Source organism: Ambystoma mexicanum, chromosome 1p (assembly GCF_040938575.1).
Source record: "Ambystoma mexicanum isolate Mex_15411 chromosome 1p, UKY_AmexF1_1, whole genome shotgun sequence".
Taxonomy (NCBI): domain Eukaryota; kingdom Metazoa; phylum Chordata; class Amphibia; order Caudata; family Ambystomatidae; genus Ambystoma; species Ambystoma mexicanum.
In genome coordinates, this window is record NC_090921.1 from 606,583,138 (window position 1) to 606,609,834 (window position 26,697).

General features: G+C 43.1%; 1 protein-coding gene across 3 annotated transcripts in view; it reads right to left on the reverse strand.

Moving 5' to 3' along the window:
- Nucleotides 1-26,697, reverse strand: part of CAPS (calcyphosine) — an 830,344-nt gene that overhangs the window by 652,233 nt on the left and 151,414 nt on the right. For 2 of the 3 annotated variants that reach the window (XM_069649587.1, XM_069649585.1), the window contains exon 2: nucleotides 13,384-13,546. In XM_069649587.1, the coding sequence (XP_069505688.1) occupies nucleotides 13,384-13,520 (137 nt within the window). In that variant the 5' untranslated portion in view covers nucleotides 13,521-13,546. Of the gene's footprint in view, nucleotides 1-13,383; nucleotides 13,547-24,185; nucleotides 24,310-26,697 lie in introns of all 3 variants that reach the window. The other variant, XM_069649586.1, reaches the window with a different exon arrangement.

Genomic DNA, 26,697 nt, shown 5'->3' on the forward strand with positions numbered 1-26,697 from the left:
TATGCATTATAGAGTGTGTGCTATGCATTGTTTTGTTAGGGTAACTGAGATACTTCGCTTCCGATAGCAAAAATGCGGATAGTCATTTGATTCTAAAAATAATAGTGGAGCGGTTAGCAGTGTCCGGTCAAATGGTCAAAAATAAAAGATCGAATGACCATTTGATTGAAGTAAAACGGTCGCATTTATTTATTTATTTATTTTTAGTTTTGGTTGGTTAAAAAATATTTTTAATAAAGAAAAAGGGGTGTGGGGGGAACCCCCCATAAAATAAAAAAACATTAAAAAAATAAAAAATTCGACCTTTTTTTCCGACCATTTTACTTCGATCAAATGGTCATTCGATCATTTGGTTTTCGACCAAATGACTGGTAACCGCGTCTAGCGCGTTAGTATTACATGTAAAGGAGCTGCGTTCCTCCTAATGCTTGACAATGTTAACTATTCGTCTCGCGCGATGCTGTTTTCGGTACGCCATGTGTCATAGTCTATTCGGGCTGAAATAGATAAATGGATGTGCGAGGGGCTTAGGGCTTACCTCGCAAGATGCGAATCCGTCTGAACGTCGGCGTCGGCAATAGTAGTGCAGACGCCGCGTTCCACATTTGTGTTGTGCTGTGGTTGACGACCCGGCGGCCACAGTCATTCTTTTCTTGCATTGATTGTAAAAGCAGCAGGCTGGGCGCCATGTTATGGGAACCAGGATGTAATGTTTCAGGTTTCCAAACCGGTAATAGCCCAATGTAGACTTCGGTATTAGGCAAAGGTAGAATAAGAAACTGTCCGGAAATACCTTTTTAAACAACATACGGCTGTCTTTTGGTGCAATAATGATTATATTGGCCATTGTTGAGAAAAACATTTGTAAAAATAATGCGACAATGGAGTAAATTGAAAAAAGCAAAATTATAAAAGGTGCCAAATCGGAAATGCCAAAGGCATTGTAATAAAAAAATCTGTTACAGTATCGTCTTGGATTGGTAGGAATGCTCTCATGGAAATCAGCCAACTGCTTCCACAGCTTCATATTAGCTGCTGCCAGGATCAGCTCGGTATTTGCTTGCCGAAGTTGCAGTGCTGAGTTGGCAAAGACTTTTTTGCCCAAGGAGTCCAGAATTTTGTCTTCCTTAGAGAGAATCTGAGCCACAGTAGGAGAGGTCGCAGAGGATGGCTTGGATTGAAGCGTGGCCGCAGCTACCACCGTCGAGGAAGGGAGCGGACAAGATGCCAAGGCTATATCCTCGGAGGTGTGAAGCCTGTATCGGGCGTCGATTCTTTTATTGATATGCAGCCCAGTGTGGGGCTTATCCCAGACTTTACGGGCCTCAGCCAAAATATCCTTTGGGAGGAACAGGTCGGTACGCTCTTGTGGTGACAAGGTGAACGCTCCCGAAAGCACCCCTTCCTGTGGAACGGGGGCCTCCGGTACTGGAATGTCAAGGAGGGCCTTCATATCCAGAACCTGGTCATGGAATGCTCTGACAGAGCGGGGCTGCTCATCGCTATCCTGATCTGCTTGAGGGTCATCCAGAGAATCGGGAACAGGCGGCAGTGCCGCTACAGGTTTCAAAGTGCTATCCCGTTCTACCGGTGTCTTCTCTACGGGAGACAGCGGGGGTAGGGGAGGAAGCGCTGGGGCGGACCAGTAGGAAGAGGTACCACCACAGGCGCCTCTGGAGCCGCCAGGGTGAAAGGTGGAGCAGGAAGTTCAGGGTAGATTTCTTTGAAAAGACACTTAAAGTACTCTTTCATAGGATCAGAATGCATGAGCCTCTGAAATTTCCCGAAAATACATCCTCTGATGAAGGTTTAGGCGCTGCAGTAGGCAGAGGCCTCTCATATGGGGCAGGAACGCAATGAGGATGGTTGCCAGGAAGGTCCTCCACCGATCGGATCCGCATAGACCAGCAGAGCAGAAGTAGGAGGAAGCGAGACAGGATGTGGCAGCGGCATCCGAGCACGGCAGTCATAAGAAGGGCGGAACAGATTTTTACATTACACCTGAGGTGAAAAAGGCTGCTCAGCCCCAAAATTAAGATTCCCAGCAGCCGCCGTCGAGAACTTAGGTGTAAGGGAAGAATCTAAAATAGCCGGCGTGGACCATGAGGGGTGGGCAGCCATTTTATCAATGCCTGAAGAGAACTGCGTCACATGTACAGCTGAGGCAATCATCTCCACAGGCTGGTCAGGGGACTTAATTAATATTTTAGCCTTGACACAAGGATCCTCGGTCGAGCCGGTACTGGGGGGTCTCAGATGTTTGCTTGACATCTTGGATGTGGCCCCAACATTAGCCTCCAAGGAATGAACCTCAGCAGAGCCGGTAACAGGAGTTACGGTGCATGACCGCCCTCTTTGCCCCCTCGACAGAACCAGTATCACTGCGATGAGTGCGGGAAAACTGAAGAATCACCTTTACAGACAAGACCCTAGCAGGTCTCTCAGTTTTGTCGTTACAGACCTTAGCCTCAAGAAGAGGAACCTCAGGTTTCGTCCCGGTATGTATAGCTCCCTCGTGAGGGGCTTCAAGCCGTGTTTTGGTACAGAAAGCTCCAGAAATGGAGACCTCGGAGCGAACCCCGGTGTCCAAAGCCCCAAACGAACTGGATCAACGTTTAGCACCCGGCAGGTGAAACTCGGAACGAATTCCGGTCTTGGCAGGTCCGTCGTGGGAACCCTCGGAGAAAACTCTGGTACGCCTATTAGGCCTGCGAGGCACCTCAGGAGAAATCCTGGTAGTAGAGCTACTAGAGACCGAGAAGACCCCAGAAAGGAGTTCCCCGGCCGGGGATCCCTAAAAAGTAAGGAACCTACCAGGCGTCTCTTCTTTTCGTCGATGAAAAGCTGAAGATGAGGCAGAGGAACGCGCTGAAAAATGTCCTCCCACCGAAGAAGACGGTGCTGGAGTGGCCGGAAGGAGAGGGAATAGCAGTAGAATCACGAATCTCAGCGGTGATCAGGCCCGACACACTCCAAGCAGAGAGACTGGGGATCCGCCAGTGAAGAGATGTTTGCATTAAGAACAGGACACAAATCCCAGATGCTCCGGGATAGCCGGAGGATTACACGACCGCAGAACCAGAGCATGATAGAAGGACAACGGGAACAACAAAAAACTCCCAAAGATGCAAGGGCATCCAGTCCCGACCGCTCAGAGAAAAGGACTGAAGGGCGATGCGCGAGGCAGAGCTCAGGAGGACAGGGCTACGGCTGCGTGCGGTACCCTGCGTAAAAAGAGAAGGACAAAATGTTTTACATTTTGATGCTTTTTATCAAAAGTGCTCCTGTCCCGTCCCGAAGAACGGAATGTCCCACAAGTATGGAGGAAAGAGGGCGGGACGTAGGAGTATATTAGCTAGGGGTTGCAGTGAAAGCACAAAAAGATCTGGGGAAAGCAGGCAACCCTGTCTCGTTCCGCTTCCCAGGTTAAACCATCTCGAGTATCCCCCATTAACTGAAACACAAGCCTTCGGGGAGGAGTAAATTGCCTTAATACCCCGAAGAAGTCTCTTCCTCAACCCTATATTGGCGAGGACAGCCTCTAGGAAATCCCATTCCACCGTATCAAAAGCGTTCTCTGCATCAACAGAGAGAAGAGTATGGTCCCCCAGCATCCCATGGGCCTCGTTTATTAAATGCAGTGTCTTTCTCATGGTGTCTGCTCCCTGGTGTCCCCCCACAAACCCTGCTTGATCAGAGTGAACCAGTTTCGGTAAGTGAGCCTCCAATCTTGTTGTCAGAACCCTAGCATAGATTTTGGTGTCTATGTTCAGAAGTGAAATTGGGTGATAGAAGCCACAGGATCTTGGGTCCCTGCCCTCCTTAGGTATCACCGTAATGAGGGCCTGGACAAAAGAAGTCTGGTACTCTCCCTGTCTCCATAATATTGTTGAAGAGTAACGTCAAGAAGGGAAGCAGGACCACTGAAAAGGTTTTGTAGAATCCCGGTGTGAAACCGTCATCACCTGCTGCCTTCCCAAGCCAAAGGCGCTCTATAGCATTCCGGATTTCCTCCCCTGTAATTGGGGCCTCCATGGCCTCCGCTTTGACCCCCAGTAGACAAGGGAGATGAGACCCTTCAAGATATTCATTAATCTCCTCCGTGGGAGCCTTCCCATCCCTCCTATATAGAACCTCCTAGACCAGGGCAAATGTTTTCTGAATGTCTTCCGCAGTGCCTCCATCACCCCCCCTCGACCTCCATGACCCATCTCTCAGCCCGATGTCCCTGTAGTCTTGCGGCTAGGAGAGCATCAACCTCATCTCCTTTCTCATAACATTTCTGTTTAACAAACTGTAGGTTACAGACTATCTTCCCCTCCTCCAGCAATGTTAGCTCCTCTCCCAGACCCCTGGCTTCCAAAATACGGTCCTCCCTATCTGCGGGTGACGACTCAGCGAGCCTTTCCAGGGCTCCTATTTTTTCCTTTAGCCCTTTCTGTATGAGCGTACGTTCCCATTTCTTACAGGCCCGCTCACCAATCAGCAGGCCCCTCCATGTGGTTGTAGCTGCGTCCCATACTGTGCCCTTTCTCACCTCTCCCGTATCATTGATGCCGAAAGAATCTCTAATTCTATCTTCCATTTCTTCTTTAAACGCCTGGTCCTTCCATAGTGAATCATTACATCTCCATTTGGAGTTTCTGGGGCACAATCCGTCCCAGTTGATGTCTACAGACACCATGTCGTGGTCAGACCACGAGATTGGGTAAATTCCTGAGTCCCTTATCACTTCCCATAAGTCTCTTGATGTGTATAGGTAGTCTATCATCGCAAGAGTACCGTGCGGGGCGGAGAAGGAAGTGAATCCCCTCATCTGTGGGTGCAAGTCTCGGGAGGATAGCTCAGAGGCAATGTGCTCGCCTTGGAAGCAAGACGACATGGAGCAACGCAGGTTCGATCCCCGGGTCCGCGCTTAGAAACCTCTGGGTATAAAGCGCGTTATAAATAACCAATCATAAGTGTTGCCATATTTCCCTCAGCCCATAGAGCTCCATGGCCACGCTGAGCTCTGCATCTCCCTGTTTATGCGGTTCACCTTCACCTTCATGTCTGGCCTGCCTGTCCAGGTTCACCTCCATCCAGATATTGAACTCTCCGCCGAGTATAAGATGCAGCTGTGCCTCCCCCAATTTTTTCTCTAAGGTTCTCTGCAGGAATCTCTTCTGACCCGGATTTGTGGCATAAATTGTTGTAAAGGTAACCCTTATTTTCTTGATCAAGCCTGAGATCAATAGGGTCCTCCCCTCCGTGTCCGCTCATTTCTTTGTTACCTCCATCCAGACCCCCTTCCGCACCAGAATCCCCACCCCTGCCTTTCTAGACATTCCCGACCCCCAGTGTTCACCCCTATAAGGCCAGTGGGGATCTTCTGTTCATCGCTCCTCTGATATCTAGTTTCCTGTAGGAATAGGACATCAATCCCTGATCTCTTAAGCTCCCTGGCAAACAGAGAACTCTTTGTGGGGGAGTTGAGCCCTTTAACATTAACATTCAGTGTACATACACAGAGACTGTCACCCTTCCCAGCTCCACCTATTGCAGCCATAAGCAAGACATCTGCCCAAAGTGAATCTCCATCGAAAAAGCTGACCTCCTAAGCTCTACAAGCTCAATTACATTGGTGAACATAACAAGAGCCATCACACCAAATCTAACCCTCCAGAACCCCCATACACCCCACAATTCCCCCCAGCGCCCGGTCCCCCCCCAGTGTCCATCACTAGGCGAGTCCGAGCCACCGAAGAAGCCCGAAACCCAGACCTCAGCTCTGTGTCCCTCAATGTTGAGTGCCCCCACCCCAGCCCTCCAAACTCCAACAAACACGGTTTCAATTAAACATTTTTTAAAACTTTCTCAAACTTTCGTAGACCCCAAATCAAACCTTGGAGCACTTTGCAGTCCATAGAGTGTAGACTGTGTGCTCCCCTCTTTTCTGACGGACCCCAAAAGTTCACTCCATATGTATAAGGTTCCCTTCGACTGACTCCACATCACCTTGAGGAATATGCTCAGGAAGAGTTGGGTGTGGGGTTGGGGGTACTGAGATTCATACATTTCCTGGAGCCCAGGATGCTCATCCTTTTCGCACCCTTAATACGCCAACTTCTGTCTCCATTGTTCTCCATCTGGGGTCCCGGGGCAGGTTCTTCCTCGCTGAATAGCTTCCTCATGGCTCTATTTATTTATTCCTCCATCACAAACCTGTACTTCTGCCCATCAAGATCGAAGGATGGGAATCGCCATCTGTAACGTACACCTTTTCCATTCAGCCACTTTGTCAGGGGTAGGCACAGCTTCCTCTTTGCGAGAGTGAGGGAGAACAGATCCTGAAAGATGGTAATCCTTGCCGTACCTAACAGCACCGACCACCTTGCCTTCGCTTTGTCTAAGATCCTGAGCCTGTCTGGGTAGTTGTGGAAACATGCCTATTGCCTTTCTCAGGCGTCCTGTTGGGCTGCCGGCCCTGTGGGCCCTTTCAATTTTTGTTTCGTCAAGTGAGTCGTCCTCGAAGAGGAGCTTCGTGATTTCATGTATTGTTCCCTTGAGGTCCCTCTTGGTCTCCCCTCCTTCTCCAGCACCCCGAAGAACCGGAGGTTGTTCCTGCTTTCACGATTCTCAAAATCATCCATCTGTAGCCCCATTTCAGCTTCCCTTCTCTCAATGTCGCCCATCCAAACGTCCATTTGGGTCTCCAAGGAGTCCAGGAGGGATTGGTTGTGTTCTACTTCTTATAGTCTCTCTTCCATTTTATCAAATCTGACGTTGATCTTGTCAACATTTCCGCCGATGTCAGCTCTCATGCCCCAGATCTCCTCCATTAGTGAGGCGACATCTTTCTTCGTTGCCATCGAGTCCTCCCCACCTGCCGCCATCATCATCTCTTTATTGTGTGCTGTGCATTCCTTCCTGGCCAGGTATACAAATTCGGCCAGCTAAGATTTGGGCTCCATGCAACACCATACGTAGGTGGAGCACCACCCCATAGTAGACCCCCTCACCTCGCCCAGTGTCCCTGGGGCATGTAGCTGGGGGTGGGTTTCTGTTGTGTCTATGGGAGGATTCCTCAGTGTCTGTCAGAGTATATTAGGTCGACCTGGTATCTAGGAAGATGTCCACACCCCTAGAGATTCGCCTGTGCATTCATTTGTGACAACTGAATGCATTTACCTACACCTTTATTGTGGAGGTAATTGTACTGCGTTTTTGGCCTAATTTCCTCTGATTTTTTGAGGTAATTCTGCTGTTTTCTGATGATTCTTGGCGGATTTACCACCAATTCTTTTGTCACTTGTAAGTTGACGTAGTGGTACATTTTGCAGTAACATAATGAGGCCCGATTCCAAATAGATTCTCCTCTACATTTTTTTCTAAAAAGGCTATTCTGCCTAGATCAACCACATTACACTTGGTTACCTTCATGCCTGCCTAGGTTTCTCAGCCACTGTAAAAGATTTAAAAATAACAATTGTGAGCCTCTTAATCCAAAGCTAAATGTTTTATGCAACGTCTGTTAAAACCTGCAACAGTCAACATTACATAAAGTGTACTGTGTATGATTTTGCCTTGCAGGATTGGGTAGAGGATTGGGTAGAAGAGAAGGGTATTCCAGCTATTTGTCAATTAGGTTTTCAGAGGAAGAATAATACTGTAAATCAATGTCTGATTTTAAACCTGATTGTGTCAAAGTGCCTTTTTGGACCTAAATATGGATTTTGACTTGATCAAGGGAAAAGGTTATGGACTATTTGAGATAAATTGGGTGTTTAAAGAGGTCCATGCAATTCTACGCTATGAAGGTCTATCAGATTGTGATCATTTTGTAATCATTTTGGATGGATAAATTAGGGATTCAAAAAGGCAGATACAATTTCTTGAAAGAGTACTATCAAATCTAGGTTTTTGGTTAACAGTTTCCCCTTAGAGGTGTTGCAAACATTACACTATTTGGGCATCTGCTAATCATGTTGCATTGGCACGAATTCAAACTGGAATATAAAAAAATAAAAATAAAGAGTTGGTAAGCAGGAGCAAAAAGAGCATAGTGAGTGTAGGACATCACCAAGTTGTTACTTCTGGAGAACAGGAAACAGTTGTGTATGTGCGTGTACATAGATTGTGTGCAACATTTTGTTAGTGTTTCTGTAAAACTGTATGTAGCAAAGTGAAAATAAAGGCAAAACCTTCCAATCTAGTTTTTAGAATTGCCTGAAGAATTATTGGTTATCTTCTCATTATAATGGCTGAAAATCTGGCTTTGAGGTCTTGGGCATTCCAAAAAGCACACAGGCGGACTTACTAATCATATTGCATAATTGTTTGGTTATAGGTAACTTGTATAGTGTAACAACTGCCATGGCTGGGTTCCTGGCGTTCATTAAATAATCTATCCATGTAAGCATGAAAATCAGAACCTTTTGAAGACAATAAGTGAGTTTTCAGTGCATTTCTAAAGTGTGAGTGATCCTCAATAAAGTGACGGTTCAGGGGGAGTGTGTTACACCACTTAGCTGTAAAGACAGTAAGATGTTTTTCCCATTTAGAGTTCATATTAAAGTGGGGGGGTCTACAAGAGTCACTTAGTAGATTAGTGATTTGTGTGGGAAAGGCTGTAATAATAAACTTTTTCTGCAAGAAAACTGAGCTGTTGCCAGAAGTTGCCTGGTGAGCGATACACTGAACATGGAAATTCAATCCTTTTCTGTACTGGCGGCCAATGGTGTAAGCATGTGATGATTCAAGTGCAGAAGTTGACATTTAGGTGCATTTTGTAAGCATAGATAGACAGGTAGACTGATAAAAATGCTCTTGGTGTACTCAATTTTATAAATTACATGGGCCTTAATGCTCAAGCACAAAAGGTTGAAAGATAGGAAAGGGAAGCTTTTTCTCAGTGCTGATAAAACATAAAAGCCAGTAATAGTTGCTGCCACTTTCTGGGAAACCATGGGTAGAGAGGCATCTAATATGATTCCCAGATGTATGACCTTCTCAGCCAGGCTGTACACACATGCCTAATTCTGTAGGACAGATTGAGGCTGGCTAGACATCAGACAAGATGAAAGCACCTACAATCAGAACGTCTGTTTTCAAGGAGTTGGTGTTTTGCCATGCACATCAATTTGAAGACAAAATGCAAGCTGATTGTGGGCTGCTTTGTCTCTTGGCTGACGGCTAATCAACAACTATGTTTCGTCAGGCTAATGATACAATTACATGCCTGATTTTTCCAGGAGCCTTATTAAATAAAGAATATAGGTATATAGGTCATAGGAAGGAGCTGAGCCAGCCATGGCCTGACCATGAATCTCAATCTTCTGTAACCTGGTAATCTGGAGACCAGGATCTAGTGGTGGACAGCATAGAATGCCGCTGATGTAGGTCTAGGCTAATTAGACACTAACATTGCTACCATCTACCAGAAATCATAATTCATCTATAATGAATACCAGAATTGATTCAGTTCCCTGCATGGGACAGAAACTAGCCCGATTGGGATGTAGGAGGCTATTACTCTCAATAAAGTCCTGTAAGACCCCCCCCACATGTTCCTGATGTTTGGTCATAAACGATATATTGAATGCTGGTTTGTAGTTTGCTAAATCCTTTTGGCTTGCCTGAGGTTTCTTCAGTAGGGGTATCACAATAAATTGTTTAAAAAAAGACAGGGGGCCTCATTACGAGTCTGGCGGTAACCGTGCTGGAAAAACTAAGGCTACCGCTGGACCCGTATAACCATTCCGCTTCCGTGATTCCCAGAATCACCAGAGCATTACGACCCTGGTGACCCGGGAATTCCACAGGAGGAATTCTGTAAGTCCCCATTACTCCATGGGGATGGTGACAATGGAAACACTGGTCTATGACGGAGCTGGTGTTTCCATTTGTGCCTGCAGGCGGGTGGTGTAAATCCCACCAGGAGGTCAGACCTGGTGGGAATGACACCTCCCGCCTGCAGGACTCTTAATCAGCCGGTCCGGAAACAACGGTGGCAGCGGTTTTATCGCCACCGTTCTGTCCGGACTGGCAGGGTCGGAATGAGGCATAGAGTAAAAATCCAGGACACTGACAGATTCAGGATTTTGCAGACTATCTCTGCAACCCTGGGCAAGGTGATGATCTCTTTAAAGATATTAGCTGGTGTGGTGGCCGAGATCGGGCCCCTTCCCAAGGGCCCCTCGCCATCAGCTTCAGTTTGCATCAAATAAGGGGATGAGACACAAACTGACATGAAACCAAGCTTCTTGTATTAGAGCGCAAATACAAAGCATGCACAGACATCATCAGTGCAGAAGCAGGAAAATACAAAAGGACACGTGTCCCGGCAGTCAGCACCCGTAGCTCTCTAGGGCCCACCCCTAGAGTACCGGTTATATAGCATATCATAGGCAAACACTAATATGTTATAGCACTTTCACAAAGGGGGGTGTTACATGGCACCATATTGCAGACATTTGGCAAGAACCGTCGGCATCTCACTTGTTACCTTGTGGCGCAGCCCTGCAGGGACATCGTGTTGTATTATGGATAAGCTGCATTCGCAGAAATCCTACTGTTATCTCCCATATATAGAGCTAATGCTATACTGGTAGAGAATCGGTGGAAGAGAAGATCAGCTTATGTGGAATCTCCCACAGGAGGAGTGTTGGGCATGTCCGGGGTGCTGCGTGCAGAGGGAGGCAGAGGGAGGTGACATGGAGGGTCTGAGGCCTAACTGTATGGGAGAGCATAAGGTAGCCTCTTCACTGGGCATAAACCGAAAAAGCCAGAGTGTTTCCTGGAAGCCACTCATTTCTGAAAATATGCCCAAGTTCCAGGTGTAAAAGACTAGTGTATGTGATGGCACGGTTAACAGAGTAGCTTCTTCATTCAATTCTTAGCGTGATTTAGTTTCTATATCAATATGCATGTTTGTATTTTATCTTAAAATAATAGAGCTTATCGCACAGTTTGTGAGATCAGGGATTCTTAAATTATTTCCCTCTGGTTTCCTCAATTCATTTAGAATTTAAAACAATTCTTTGAGTGGTTTCAGCAGAGTATATTAGGTTTGGAAAGTGTGCCATTGTTTGCTAATTGGACCACCTTCTTATAGTTTCTGACTCTAATCAAATAGAAGACACAGAGTGATGTGTCTTAAGTGCTTCAATTGCTTTCCAGGGCCTTTTTTTGTTTTTAACTCTGCCAAATAAGAATGTAACCATTTAACTTTAGGATGTAAGATACATTTATGGATTTTATTTGTTTCTTAGGAAGAAAATTAACAAGGCAATACTCTAAAGACATTTTAAATTGAGTCAGAAGTAATTCTGGGGTTTCAGCAGCAGACTCAGAAAGCAGCGGCTGAATCAGCTCATGCATTTTAGAGAGAAGAGTTCCAATTTCTCTTGCTCAAAATTTGGTCTGTAATGTTGTAAGTTTTGAATTGTGATACTTGCCAGGAAAATGTAAATCAGTAAATGAGCCAAAAGTTCTACCGACATTGATGTTTCCACTGAAAGGTCAGGTCTAACGTGACAGAGAAATCTGTTCAAAGTCTGCCCTTTATCATGGGTGGGCCCATGGATATGTTTTTTAAGTTCACCATCCTCAAACGGAGATAAAATATTTTGGGAGAGCATCTCAGGTCTGCCCACACCCTAAATTATTTAAAGGTAATGATATTTCACTTCAGGGCTGGGAATGAATGACGTAGTCAGTGAGATCATGGCACTATAGCAGACATGAGAAAATATGAGAAAAGAGGGAAGTAAATAGGTATTCAAGACCTCAGTCCCATGACCTGATATAACCAGAAGGAGTTAATTTTGTCTATGAATGCAGCATGTCGAGGAGGATTTATAAAAAAAAAACATCTTTATTTGTTTCTATTCTACAACTTCATTTTACATCCAGATGGAACTAGATTGAAAGCAGGTGTACGGTCTTCTGACAGCCATTTTTTTCTCAAAAACACAAACTCTACTCTATTGTCTAAAATCAAGTCATGGATCGCTATACAATTTGTTTTTCTGTTTCCCTGTTCATTAGCCTACTGTGCGTCCTGGTTTGCGGCTGCTCTTATTTGATGTGAATAAATTTTGTGACCAGGGGCTGAGAGAGGACTTCTTAATTGAACAAATTCCAGCCTCAGAAATAATATTTAGTGTTATTTTATTTATTTTTGTGTTTCTATAGCGCCAAAGCCTGTAGGCATTAGTTATAGTTGGGATGTTAAGTGTGCTTGACTACAGTTGTAAAAGATATTCTCAAGAGTAACTAGGATTGACATGTTGGCACGTCCTGGCGCGAACAGATGCAAATAGGCCTGCCTTTGCTGCAACTTCAACTGCCTCGTGCCAGTGATAAAAACCGGAGAGTGGGTGTTGAAATCCGCAGAATGGTAAACCGTACTGAAGGGCGCTCATGATTTCCAAGACACACTGCCCAAATATATATCAGATAAACATTAAGGTTACATTTTTAAAAAAGTACTGTCCCTGCAGCCTTGGATTTACGGGGCAACTCTTGACCTACCAGAAAATGCAATGTACTCGTTACGAAAACAAGATATAATTGTCCAAATTGTTCAGGCTTTAGCAATAGCACTTACCTTGTGAAATCAAACTAGAAACTGCTTTAATAGATAGGAGTCCTATGCTATGTATTTGCATAGTTTACAAGGAAAATCAACCAAAAGTACGATTTCTAGGTAAACTAAGCTACAAGCAGGAGCCAAATTGGTGCTACATCTTACCTCCAGGTTTTTTTAATCTCTGCCACAAAGGTCTCAGTCCTGCATGATCAAGTCAATAAGTGCATTGATAGAATATTACTACTGGATGGGTGCATGCTATGCAAATGCTCCAAAGAGACCCTACTATTCAAAAGCAGTTTCTCAAGAAAAATAGAAGTCAGGGCTTTTGGGGTGAGGGTGTTCGGGAGAAGCTGGATAAGGTTAAGATAGCATTAACAATACATTCTTTATAAATATCTTATGTTTTAGTAATGCAACCATAATTCATCAGGAGTAGGGGCTTAACAGCATACATGATCAACTGTATATTAAACAAATGCTTTGTGAACAATGGGCTAAGTGAAGGCCTCAACGCCAGAAATATTACAGAAGGCAACAGGTGTAAATATTGTTAAGGTTGTTTTTACTACTGTACTTATTCTTCTAAGGTTTTACTTCTAACATGGGCGTGTCAGAATCAAATATATCTGAGGCTGCCAAGATATTGGCCAAATGTCTAGTTGTGTGATGGAAGTCTAAGGCCTGGGAAAGGTGACTTTCATGTTAACTGCTAGTCAATTAATAGTCACAATTTGAAGTAGGTGCTTTCTAGAAGGATATGAAATGCGTCTGACCAGAACATACAGAGAATACTGGTAATACTGCACCTTCCCAAGCCTTTAATTCCAGCAGATCCTCTGGCTAAACACTGTAACCTCAGCTTCTCCACAGGATCCTGGCATTTATCCATCTGCTTTTTGGCACGGGAAACCATGTCTCGCTCGAGGAGTCCTCTACCAGACATCTTAATGTTGGCAAGTGTAATAGGCACTAGAAAATATGAATGGAACTATGATGTGCACATTATTTGCCAATACATAACAGCATACAAAATATGTAGCTTTCTGGAGCAAGACACTTCTGTTTACATAAAGAAACCCTACTTGGATTTTCCCATCACAAAATGAAAACATGACAAAACTTTAGAACAGCATACATCACAACCATTACATTTTTGAAAATATTAATGTAAAAACAGGGAAAACCATCTGTCACAAGCACAGGTTCTGTTGTCTGGTTGCTTGAAATAGACCAGGAAAGTATCCAGACCGCAATTGGTAAATTAAAGAGAACAAGGGCTCCTGGCCCAAATGGCCTGGCAAGTGTGGTATTAAAAGAGACCCAGATACATGGGTTCAGTTATTAGACACTCTTGACACTAATGTCTGTCATAATCAAACCATTCCCTAATCTTGTTGCGATGCTTTGATGATCCTTGTGTATAAGAAAGGTCCCCGCTTGTCGCCGACTACTTACGATGTTAGACGTCACAGGGAAAAAATGTGACGCTTTTGTCCTAAAAAGGATCCAGTCATGGGTAGAATCAAATGTAATCCTTGATGTTTTCCAGACAGGTTTTAGACCAGGTTCATTAACTGCACATAACTTGAGATTGGTAGACAGGTTAACCGCCAAAGCTTTTTGCAAGGGCAGCCGTGTACTTTGTCACCTTTGTCAACTTTCAGGCTACCTTTGGTATGTTTAATCATGATATACTATTGGATAAGATGGAAAAGATGGGATGTCCTGCTGACTTACTGCAGATTATAAAGCTACTGCACTTTGATACCATGGTACAAGTAAGAATGAGTAGTGAGGGTAATTTCATGAAGTGGATTCCAACAAAAAGGAGGGTTAAGCATGGATGCCTGCTGGCCACCCGGCTTTGTAATCGATATCTAGCATTTCTTCCGGTTAGATTCCAGTCTGTGGCAAATTGACTTGGAAATTATCACATTATGTGTTTGCTTTATGCAGACGATCTTGTAGTTTCAACCACACGTTTAAGGGCATGTCAAGAACCATCAAAGAACTATGCCTATATGCTGAGGAAAATTATCTGGTTGTTAACTTTGATAAAACCAAAACTACGCAGTTCTCAAACAGACCGACAAAGAAGCCTATATTGTCAGTGGCTCAGGGTGTTATTGAGTATGTATACAGTTAAGTTATCTGTATCTGGGTGTAGAGATTAGCAGATCATCAAGTTATCCGAAGCAGACAAAATGCAGGAAAGCGATCCAGCTTAGTGCACTATTTAATGGTTTTGCAAGAAAAACTATGGGTTACAGTCTAAAGAGACTGCTATTATTATACAAACAAGGTTTTTGCCCCACAATCCTTATTGGCCAGGAAGCCATTACCCAAAAGGATTTGAGCCGGCTAAATATTATTGAAGGAAGATTCTGGGAGAACATTTAGAATATTCCCCAGGCTGTTCCAATGGAATATCTACGACTCGAATTGGGTTTAATAACTCTGAGCGATGGCTCTTAAAAGGAGAGGCGATTTGTATTTAAAGGCAAAGTGTGCCCCCATATGCCCTTTATTGTCAAGGTTGGGGGTGAACTTTGCTACTGAGGGGAAAAATAAAACTGGTAATTATGAGCACCTAAATAAATGTCTGCGCGCATTTCGAGCAAGGGCTGTTTAGTAAGGGCTGATTGTGCTGAGGAACCTCTGCCTGCTGTGAGACCCAACTCGATTTTGGAAATCTGTGTCTTCTGCTTCACTGATCACGGTACCAGTTCAAGCGAGGATTTGTAACCGCTCTTCTATATAAGGATTTAGCGCTTTAAAACAACTGTTTGAACATTATTTTATTTTATTTATTTATTTAGTAACTGTGCGGGCTCCTCCTCCCCTTCCCAGCAATCCCTACTTCAGCCCAGCACACGCGCGCGCATTTCCAGCAAGGGCTGTTTCGTAAGGGCTGATTGTGCTGATCGTGCTTGAGGGTCTGGAGGGTAAGCCACACTAATTTGTGCATGCACTCCGTGCTATTTTATTTTTCTTTTTCAATCAAAAACAGTGTAATACAACTATAGATAACTCAATCTTGATGGTTATACTGTATACCCTGCGCATTAATATGCCACCAGTTGAACTGTTAGCTAACCGTCCGTATGATTTGCATACCACACCTGAACAAATCTCGCAGAGCACATCCCTACGAGATTCTACCCGTGGCAGATCAATGTCGCAAACTAGCGACATTTGCAAATTTTATTCCGAGTACCTGCTAACAGTGGCGCAGGTAACCGCGAGCAAGACCGAAAAAAAATAGTGTGTGTTCCCAGCGATATGGCGGCGCCGGCTGCAGCGGTTGCGGTTGACACCGCCCCGAGAATGTTAGCAGTGGATTTATGTACGCCATCAGACTCATTGTTGGCAGCATTTACTGAAACAGACTTGCTGGGCGATTATGCTTTACCCATAAAACCTAAAACAACAATTGATGCTCTAATACACACAGAACCCGCACAAATCCAAGCGGCTGATACTATAGATCTCACGAGTCCCCCATCGGGGGGCAATGAAGAAATACAAGAAGTTGCACCACAAACAATAACTGTTCCGCCATTCCCCAGGAACGGCGAAATTGACAATCAATTAAGTGATCCGTTGGGCGGGGAACATCTATCACAATCACCGGTAATGTTTCCGGACTCTTCTCTGGAATCGTCGGTGTTGTCCATCTCTTTTACACAACCCTCCCCACAACAGTCAAAACATAACAACGCTATGCCTCCGAGTTTACCAATACCACACATGATGATACCCACCGAAACAACGCTGCAAGCTATGAATGTGGCGTTGTTTTCATTGGTGAAACTATAAGAAACTTTAGACTCAAGGATAACTGATCAGAATTTTCAATTAAAAGAATTATTGGAAAACCAGGCGACACAAACATCTGGGACTAAACCCTTGTTGACTTCCAATATAAGCAGGCATCAGGATAAAACGACAGATCTGGTATGTCCGAGAAGTCTAGCTATGAATTCTCCGGACGAAAAAATGTCCCAACAGAAGGAGGAAATGAAAAAGCTAACGCGAATGAAAAGAGAGAAAATGGTGTGAAGGAAAAGAATGTGCAGCAGGGGTGTGTAATACAAGAGGGTGGGGGGAACGAGATAACTGAGCCGGATGCGACTACACTGGTAGGATCTGCATCAAACCTAGAACCAGTAAATTTGCCATCTGTTTCGAGTGATTCGCTGTATAATATCTTCAGTGCTAAAACTAAAAACAAAAAACTCACTACTGAGCTCCCTATGGTAAAAAAGTCTAAAAATCAGAAATGAACGAAAATGCAAAAGAATAAAAACTCCAGGCAATTCGTTAAACTGTTGTCTCTGGCTGACAAAAAGGCGCAGGAAAAGAGTGCTGCCATCGTAGGTAAATACTCTGCAATATCACGAAGTAAGGCTAATTCTCCAGCGAAAACCCTGGCACTAAAAGAGACTAATACCAGTGGAAATAGATCTTCAGTATGACCCTCTGGATAACCTAGTTGACGAAGTGGCGAAAATAGAAAAACCAGGTGCCACGTTAAGGACTTACCCAGATGTGCAGGCGATCTTGAGCTCAGTGGGAGTCCAATCAAGTCAGATTGAATATCACCCATTTGTGACACTGGAAAGTAGGCGCGAGGATATTAAAAAATCAATAGGCCTTTTTATGTCACGGTTGAAACCAAGTGTCAGATTAAATACCACCGAGGAAAATGCTCTTAATAAGAAGTCAAGGTGGATAAACAAGTTAAACACAGATGATTCGGAATTATGTCAGAATAATACGAATTATGGTGAAGGGCTCTCTTTCACAAGTAGTACTTCAACAGCTCAGATCAAGAAATATGAAGTAAAGAACAATCCAAAGAATCGACATAACAAATGCAACGACAACTCATGTAAGTCTAATTCTACAGTTCCGTGGTGGTGAAATTGGACTATACGATTTGAATCGATCTTCGGTTTTGAAAATATATTAAATAATATCCCAAACTTACAAGACACCAAATCTGAGGACATAGCACAAATAGAATTCACTCACGACTATGACCGATCAGTGGTAAAGATTTGGATGCTGTCGGCCTTAGTGAAACAGGAAATCTGGAAAGCGAAAGCCGAAATATATCAGCTAAGCTTTCCTCTTTTAAAGCCAAAAGAAATACTGCAGGTAACGAACAGCTATCTCAATCTATACCAAAGAACGTTTCAAGACACAGCAACAATGCAAAATCCCTTAACAGTGGTGTGTTCTACAGGCAATGACAACCAAACAAGATCCGTGTCGTACCCTGTTAATGAAAAGGGGATGAATAGATGTTAGCTGAATATCACTGACACTAGCCAGACAACACAGTTAGCCTCCTGAAACACTCAAGGACACGTTCATTTAATAACATCCTCGGTGTCCCTCCTGGCGCTATATGACATCATTATGTTACAAGAGGTATGCCTTAACGTACCTCCTGTTTGGGAGAACCATCAAGTATCTTTGGTGCCTGCAAACAAACAAACTAGGGGCAGGCCAAAGGCCGGACTCATAATAGCAGTCAAACTTTCCAGTGGCCTAAGAATTGAACAATGGCTGGCTCCAAACAGTTTCATCCAGCTGGTGCGAATTACTTCAGAAGATAGGATAATAGCATGTTTGAACTTATATTGGAACCATCTAGTCATTCGGGACAGCCGCTTCTTTAGAGACTTAAACATCTGTCTAAATTTGATTGATAAAAATCCTGCTGTAAACCATATCATCATAGCTGGTGACTTGAATATGAACTGTTTGGTCGATAAAAGTGGGAAGTTGAAGGAGACGGTGCAGCAGTGGAATAGCCTGATGAAAGAGAGAGGATTTAATCTGGTCAACGGTGCAGTGCCTTCCGATATTCCTCCACAGTCAACTTGGCAACAGGGTTTTTGGGCCTCTACAATTGACTACATATATGTTGACAGTGCATTGTTTAACAAGGTTACTTTATTCAAAGTCATAAATCAGGTACAGAGCGACCATAACATTCTACAATTGAATTGGGCATGGCCTAAGACACTTGTAAAAAATGGTCTCCAACGGTACGACAAGGCGATGGCAATCTCTTCAAAAGGGAATCGATTTAACTGGACTCCAGCTGGTCTAAATGATTTACGACTGGCTATATCATATCCAAAGACATCCTGGAACCAAACATCTCCCACTTAGATGGAGAATATGTTGCCATTTTAAAAATATTTAAAAACAAAGGGCAATTAAAAACAGGGACAAAGCAGTTGCATTTGCACACGTATGATGAAGAGGTACGGAGTCAGAAAGCCAAGCTAAAAAAGGATATAAGGGCTTTGATGCAGCAGGATAACACTAATAAAATACAAGAGATTGCAAAATGTAAAAACAGATACAAAAATTGGATAAAACACCATAAGGCGGCTATGATCATAAAAGACGCTCAATCCATGCTGTACTCTATAGCCTCCAAGAGCTCAGCATTAGCGTGGGCCTTAATACAAACAATTTACAGTGGCAAACAATCGATACTGCAGATGAATGCAGTGCCAGAGGAAGTATGGATTCAATATTATGAATCTCTATATGCAGATGTTCTGTGGCCCAGTCCACTATCGGATGGGAAGGCCAACAAGAATGGTCAGCTGACCTTTGATGAGTTTGATATTGTGATGGCTTGTCTAATGTCATGCTGAGAAAGAATCCAGAAGCATGGGCCTCCATCTTGCGAATAATATTTGAACAAGTGATACGTAACAAGAGAATACCTCACTCCTGGCAAATGTCGATTATAGTCCCTATATACAAAAAGGGAGACAGATTAGATCCGCACAATTACAGACCAGTTGCCTTACTTGATGCCCCGGGGAAGATTTTTGCGCGATTTTTACTGAAAGATTTAAATGAATGGACCAACGAAGCAGGCATTAATGATCCTTTACAACGGGGTTTATAGCAGGCTTAGGCACCGCAATTAATTTGCAAGTGTTGCGTGCCATTAAACAGCATGTGTTGCAAGTAAAACAGGCAGTTTTTATGGCTTTTGTTGACTTCGAGACTGCTTTCGATTCCATATAAAGGCAATCGCTATTTAGTAAATTATCAAAAAGCTCTTGTCCCATCTACTTACATCATTGGATAATTGAATTCCATTCAAGTAAGAGTATCAATGGGTGGGACAGCATCAGGATCCATTAACACCTATAAAGGTCTAAAACGGGGTTGCCTATTGGCATCTACCCTGTTTAATTACTTTATATCTGATGTAACGAAGGAGTTCAAGGAAGTAACATCGGATGCGCCACATTTAGGACCCATTGCAGTCCCCTGGTTATTTTATGCTGATGACCTGGTGTTACTAGCTAAAACGCCCAGGGGTCTGCAAGCGCTGCTTCACCAATTAGGGAAATATGTTAATGATAACAACTTAATCATAAATGTGACAAAAACCAAGATCATGAAGATTGTACCCAACAACAAAAACAGGACATCTCATCAAGCATGGTCGTTACTGTCCCAGCCACTCGATATTGTTGCACAGTATAAATATCTATGACTAAATGTAATGTCTTGGCTTCTGATGTTCCTTATCACGATAAAGTAAAGACTAAAATCAGGACTGCCACTTCTCAGGCCTCGCTTATTAATCATAAATATGGCCTATTTTCAATAAAACCTACACTGATTTACTATTGCCAAAAGGCTGTTATCACGATAATATGTGGTGCAGAGACTAGGTCATGGAAAAATGAGATGTCCTGGTGTAGATTGGAAGGCGCTTTTTGGAAAAAATTATTACATGTACCTAAAGCGGTCCCTATGTGTCTAATACGATATGAAATGGGCCTCTCTTCTCTGTATACCATGTACATGTGGAATTGTGTAGTCTCTATCGCAAATGTATGATGAGCCTGTATGACAATACTATTCTACATGTTTTATCCACATACATGAAAACGACATCGCATGTGGCAATGGTTATTATGGCGGGAGAAGGTAAAAACCTTCCTGCTGAATACAGAGGTATCTGAAGAAATGTTGGTAACAAACCCTGATAGAGCGAAATAAGAAATCAGGATATGGGATTGGATCAACACGTATGAACAATGCCAGAACACCAAACATGCAAAAATGCACACCATCATTACAAAAAAATAAGGACACCGGAAACTTATGTGATAAAGTTTCCGAGAGCCAAATTTAGAGATCTATTTTTAAGATTCAGGCTGAATATAAGGCACACTAAAAATGTGCAAGCCAAAAGGAAACTGATTCCTTTGTAAGAGGATTTCTGCAGGTTTTGCAAAGACCCTAAAGCATCTGAAACCTTGTTACATCTAATTGCGGTATGTCCGATGCTGATAGATAAAAGAATTTAATATTTCAAATCTCACTTTGAAGCTTATAGATCCTTGTCTATTGAGCGGTTCTGGTACTATGTGTACAATACTCAATCAAATAAAGTAAGAATAGCCATTGTTAACTATTTGATATCGCTGAAGATACAAGATGATAAATTTGTGAATCTTGGATAATGATGAAGTCAGGAGATCGTCACCTCCTGCGGTTATTCACTAGTTAGCAATCTCTTTGTTTAAACAGCCCAGTACATCAGACTGTATAAATGAGATGCACATGTGCTTATGACTCTGCTGGTTCCTATTGTTCTTAGCCGATTGCTCATGGACTTGGTTTCTTAGTTGCTATTTATCTTCTTTGTTTTTTTTTCTCTTTTTTTCTTTTTCTTTCTTTTCATTTTTTTGTGTTATACTTAATGCAAACCACAGTAATCGGAAAAACGTAAAGAGTTTATATTTTTTCTTTTAGGTTGTAATTTTAAAATGACTAACTTTTGTATTTTTCATGAATTTGTATAAATGTATTGAAAAGTTGATCAACTGTATCAATAAAAAAAATAAAAATAAAATAAAAATGTCTATTTGCACAAATTGGCTGGACCAAAAGGTTAGAAGCGGTTGATGATTATTATCACTTGAAAAAAAGCTTTGATGAGAAAGTAAATTTATGGGATTGGAACCAAAATGATACCCATTTGTCTAAGCTGATAAATTATCTGGCTGTTTTGCAGGTGATTCATAAGTATACATTGGCACGGGCATACTTATTAATGTCTCCAGCTCCTGCCATTAGAAACCAGATGCCAATTCTGCATACTAACCAAATTCCTCTTTTGGCTGTACATGGCCCAATATTGAAGTTGCTGATAAATAACAGACAATGTTGCATCTGTAAACTTAAATATTTATTGGAAAGTGCTAAACACGTTTTAACTGAATGTAAACTTCCAGATCCTGTGAGAAACCTGAAGGTGTATCACCCGCTAGTCCCCAGCTGCTCAGTAGGATATTTAGATATTTATGTATATAAGTATATAGGATATAGTAGGATACCCCCGCCCCCTTTTCCAACAAAACACTTTCTCCCAGCGTGAGTGACCTGACATGTCCCAACACAAGTGTCAGGCAAAGTCAGGCAATTTCTGACAACTACACACGCCTGACTGTCCTTTCCCTTCCCCACTGGGATAAAAGGAAGAGCACGAGAGCATACTCTGAGCAAGACCGAACGCATGAGAAAGCAGTCATTCCAGGTCGAGAGTTCAAACGGAGGAGAAAGGCGGTGAGACCAGATAGTAAGTCAAGGAGGGAGTTACCCTTGCCCTTTTCAACCCAAACCCGCAAAGCCTCCAATGAAAGAAATGTAAGACCTGGAATCGCAGCCAGCAAGCGGTGTAGTGGATGTCAGCAGTACATGGAAACCTCCCGCACTGATAGCCAGGTAAGAGAAACGCGGTTGCCATTGCGGTACCGTCCTTGACTCCAGCGACAAAGTAACCGCCGACGAGTTCAGCACAGCCGGTGAGTCTGAAGAACCTGATGTGTTGGGCCCAGGGTTGCAGTGGCAACATTAAGAAGATAATGAGACACAAGGTCTTTTGTGAGCAAACTTGGCACCAGAGATAGAGTGGTTCGGTGCCACGTGGGCGCTCAGTCGAAGGTCTCTAGCGGTTACCCCTCTTATGAACAAAGGGACTGTATTGAACATTGGGAAGAAAGAAACTAAAAATACCAAGAGGCCATAGGGAAGGCTGGTATAAAGTGTTAAGGTAGTCATACAAGGGTGAAGCCAAATACCTTGTACAATCGAAAGTCCTTGACCCATTGCAGAGGTTTTGACATTGTGAAACCGGCGTTTGCGCCTGGCTAAGGGAAACACTGCGAACAGCTTATGTGTGAAAACCTGAACCTGCTGTAGCCTAATGGAGCAGCCCAGCGAGACAAGATTGCTCTACGGAAGACTCTGTTTAAGGTTGGCAAGTGCTACAGAAGGTCTGAACCCGGATGAGGGGGACCTCACTAACCCAAAGGGGATTGTTTAAAAAGACATTAAGACTTGTGAATATTACAAATAAGGAGATTGAGATTGAAGGGAAGTGAATCCCATATTGTGAGGAAGCTAAGTGAACCACATTGTGATGACAAGTATGAACCCGACTGAGGGATATCCACAGTGAGTGGTTGGTCTGATCCCGACTGAGGGAGGCCGACGACAGAGAAGATTCGGAGCCTATCTGAGGGAGATCCACGGGTGAAGGGTAATCACCTGATGTAAAAAGTTTAAATGAAGGCTCTTTTGTTTTGTTGTTTTGACATATCAAGCCCTCTGAAGCAAGAGACTTTGCATGAGAAGAGACTTCTTTCTCATGCAAAGCAAGAGACTTTACATGAGAAAGAAGGGAGAAGACCCTGATATTGAGAAATGGAACTGTAAGCTTGTGTCGGAGAAGCCCAGGAGTGTGCTGTGCTCGAGAGTCCCGCCTTGTCTCGTGCTAAAAAACATGGGGAAGGGAGATCCCAGCCATAAAATCCTGACTTATCATTTGGTGAACACTTCTTTCTTTTCTTGTGAACATTATCCCACACTCTTTTGTAATATAGCGGTAAGGATTGGCAATAGGTGTCTTAGTATAGGCCCTTTTATTTGACTAGACTCCCCTTGGACAGTATTATTATTATTATTTGATGGTCGTAGCTTGCTCCCATCTTAGATTTAGGTTTAGATTAGGCGTTTATCGCACCCATTTTACAGTTTAATAAACACCCTTGAACTGTGATCACTTGTGTCTGTCTTACTTTGATACCATGCCTTCCTTACAGTACTTTGTATATGTGCAATTGAGGCTCTTTTGAAAGTGAATATGACATGATTAGGAGCCAGGAGTTTTGGAATTATTGTTTGAACAGTAGATAATCGTCATTGCACATTGCATTTAACCGTGTATGGATTCAGATGTCTAGGATATTAATTACTAATCCCTTGTATGTATGTATGTGTGTGTGTGAATATATATATATATATATATATATCTCACACCAGTTTCTAAAAAGAACAGCGCTCAGCCTCTATAAGTGGGTGCCTCCTGGGTGGCTTCAGAAGCTAGCCACTAAAATACCAACACACTAATAACAATCACCTCCTGACATCTGCATACATTAAATCAGAATAGGTAGGTATTGAAACACAAAGCCAGGGCACTTGATCTGTTTTTTTTTTAAAAAAACATTCAAAATGTATTCATTTTCAGTTAAAAACATACCATCGTGGGATTCTAGAACTGTCAGTGCCTGTGATGGCAGCTTGAAGGCTGTGCTCCTGTGCCCTATCCAAGACTACATCTCTCATTACAATGGCTGATCCTGGCCCAGCTGAAGCATCCCAGCCTGCAAAAAGACAGAAAGGGGAAGACGATACTGAAAGAAGGGATGACAAACTTTTGGATCGCCTGACAAAGGTGACTTTGGACATTGCAGAAATCAAAACCAAGCTGATTAATGCAGAGGATAAATACATGGATCTTACTACAAAAGTGGTTGCTATAGAACTATGAGGCTGCATGATCAGATAAGGAATCTGGAAATCTAAAATGAAAAGCTGACTCAAGTTATCTGAGCAAGAAAACTTCTCTGGGAGCAACAACATAAGAGTGGCTGGATTCCCTGAAACTGTGGAGCGGGGCAATCACATGGCATTTCTGGAGAAGGCATTGATTTCTATGTTAAACCTGGACCCCAACACCCCTTTGGAAATGGAAAGAGCCCATAGGTCCTTGGGGCAGAAGCCAGCGCTGGGCCGCTTTTGAGATTACCAAAAAAAGAAATGATACTCAAAAAGTCACGTGAGCTAGGCAATTTGTCTTGGGGTGGAAATAAGATTATGATTTTTGGAGATTTAAGTAGAGATGTACTGGAGAAAAGGAAAGCTTTTAACACAGCAAAAGAAAAGGTGAGCAGTAAGATGTTACAATACTATATGGTGTATCCTGCAATACTCTGGGTGGTGATTGAGGGTCAGATTCATTCGTTTATGGATAACAGGAGCGCTGAGGCTTTTTTGTCTGACCTAGACATTACACCTATGGAGACTGTCCTATTTCTTAAAAGAGAGCACCACCGAAAAAAAAAGATAACTTTATTTCTGGATTAACATCTGACTATCCAATGTCTTTTTTGTATAATTCAAAGTAAGTGACTTTTGTTTAATTTGTTTATCAAATATATATATATATCTTTAATATGTGTGAGACAGCCGTTAAAATCAACGGTTTTCGCAATATAGGTAAATTTGGATGATGTACGAACAAAGGGGTGTAGAGTAAAGCACCCGGTCAACAACGGCGTACAATGTTACTACGGCAGCAACGTGTTTGCCCGAGAGTGCCGGACGTGCTCGATGCCAGTTCCATGTATCCGATTTGGTGTGCAGAGAACTCTGTGGCGTGACTGGAGGAAGATTGATGCTGGGGACGACTCACTCAGTGGGGGACAGTGAATGCCCACTTGGCTTGCCTCGAGATGGTGCTGCTTTTGCTGGCTTACGGACGGTGCAACGCCCGATCGCATTCAAAAGTTGAGATAACAGTGGAAGTGGTTATGACCAATATGCTTTGTGAGGATGACTGGTTAGACATCCAGTTTGAGTTGGGACAGTAACACAATGTCGGACCACGGACGGTGTGATTTGTGAATACACTCACACGGATGGAGGTAACGCCGAAAGTGGGTCCAATTATGAGGCTTTACAGACTCGCTACAAAAAATGAAGCCTGGACGAGCGTTAACATTGAACCCGGCTGGCGAGCGTCATACACAGTCCAACAGACACAGTCATTTTACACTAACCTGGTGTGAGGGAAGAAGCTTTTATCCAGCGGACTCGGAGCAAAATCTTTGGCATTAACATACAGAATAGTGGGAGAACGGATGTAGCATGTTTGACATAGCGTTTGACCATATGCTGAGTATTAGGGTTGGAAGTTTTTCGGAGACGTGCTAATGTTTATAGGTTAGGAAATGAATGCTAGAGCAGTGGTTTTAGGGATAATGCAATGCAGTTCATTGGATGTTTTATGTTTAAAGCGGCTTAGATCAAAGGACAGCTTAGGGACACCTGGGTGTTAGCCATGGATTGGTATGCATTAAGCTATGGAACAACAGGAGAATGAGGCGGTTGAGGCTTATAGATATTTTACTTAATAGGCGTGTGTGGCTGTGATGTTCAACGTGGCTATCTATGCAGTAACTAGTACTCATTGCACTAGTAATGAATGTGTTGTTTGGTTAGAGCACAGCTATGTGAGAATGACCAGAATAATAGTAAGGGGAAGAGGATGATTTATGGTAGAGTTTCAGTGGGTGATGTTAAATTTGAAGTGCATTAATCCTGATGTTAGTTCCTTATTCAAGCAGCTATCTGTAAGAGTCTATGGGAAGTTCTGACTGAAAATATTTTCAATGGGATTTGTGGCCATGCAAATACATATGTACATTCTACTGTAATGGATGCCTTGTTGAAGAAGAAAGGTGTAGCGTGGGGGTTGGACACATGGGTATAGAGGAAAGGGCTACTGAGATGAGCCTGACTTATAATAGTTTTGATTTAGAAAGTAATGGGGGATATCATAGAATTTAGGGTACTGGATTGGGCATGGGCTCTGGGAGTATAGTTCAGATTTGTGAAAGCTTTGTACATAACTGTTCTCTTAAAAGGTCCATTGTTTTCTGGACAATTTTCAATCAAGATGGGTTTTGTTTTTGTGTTTTGTGGTCTAT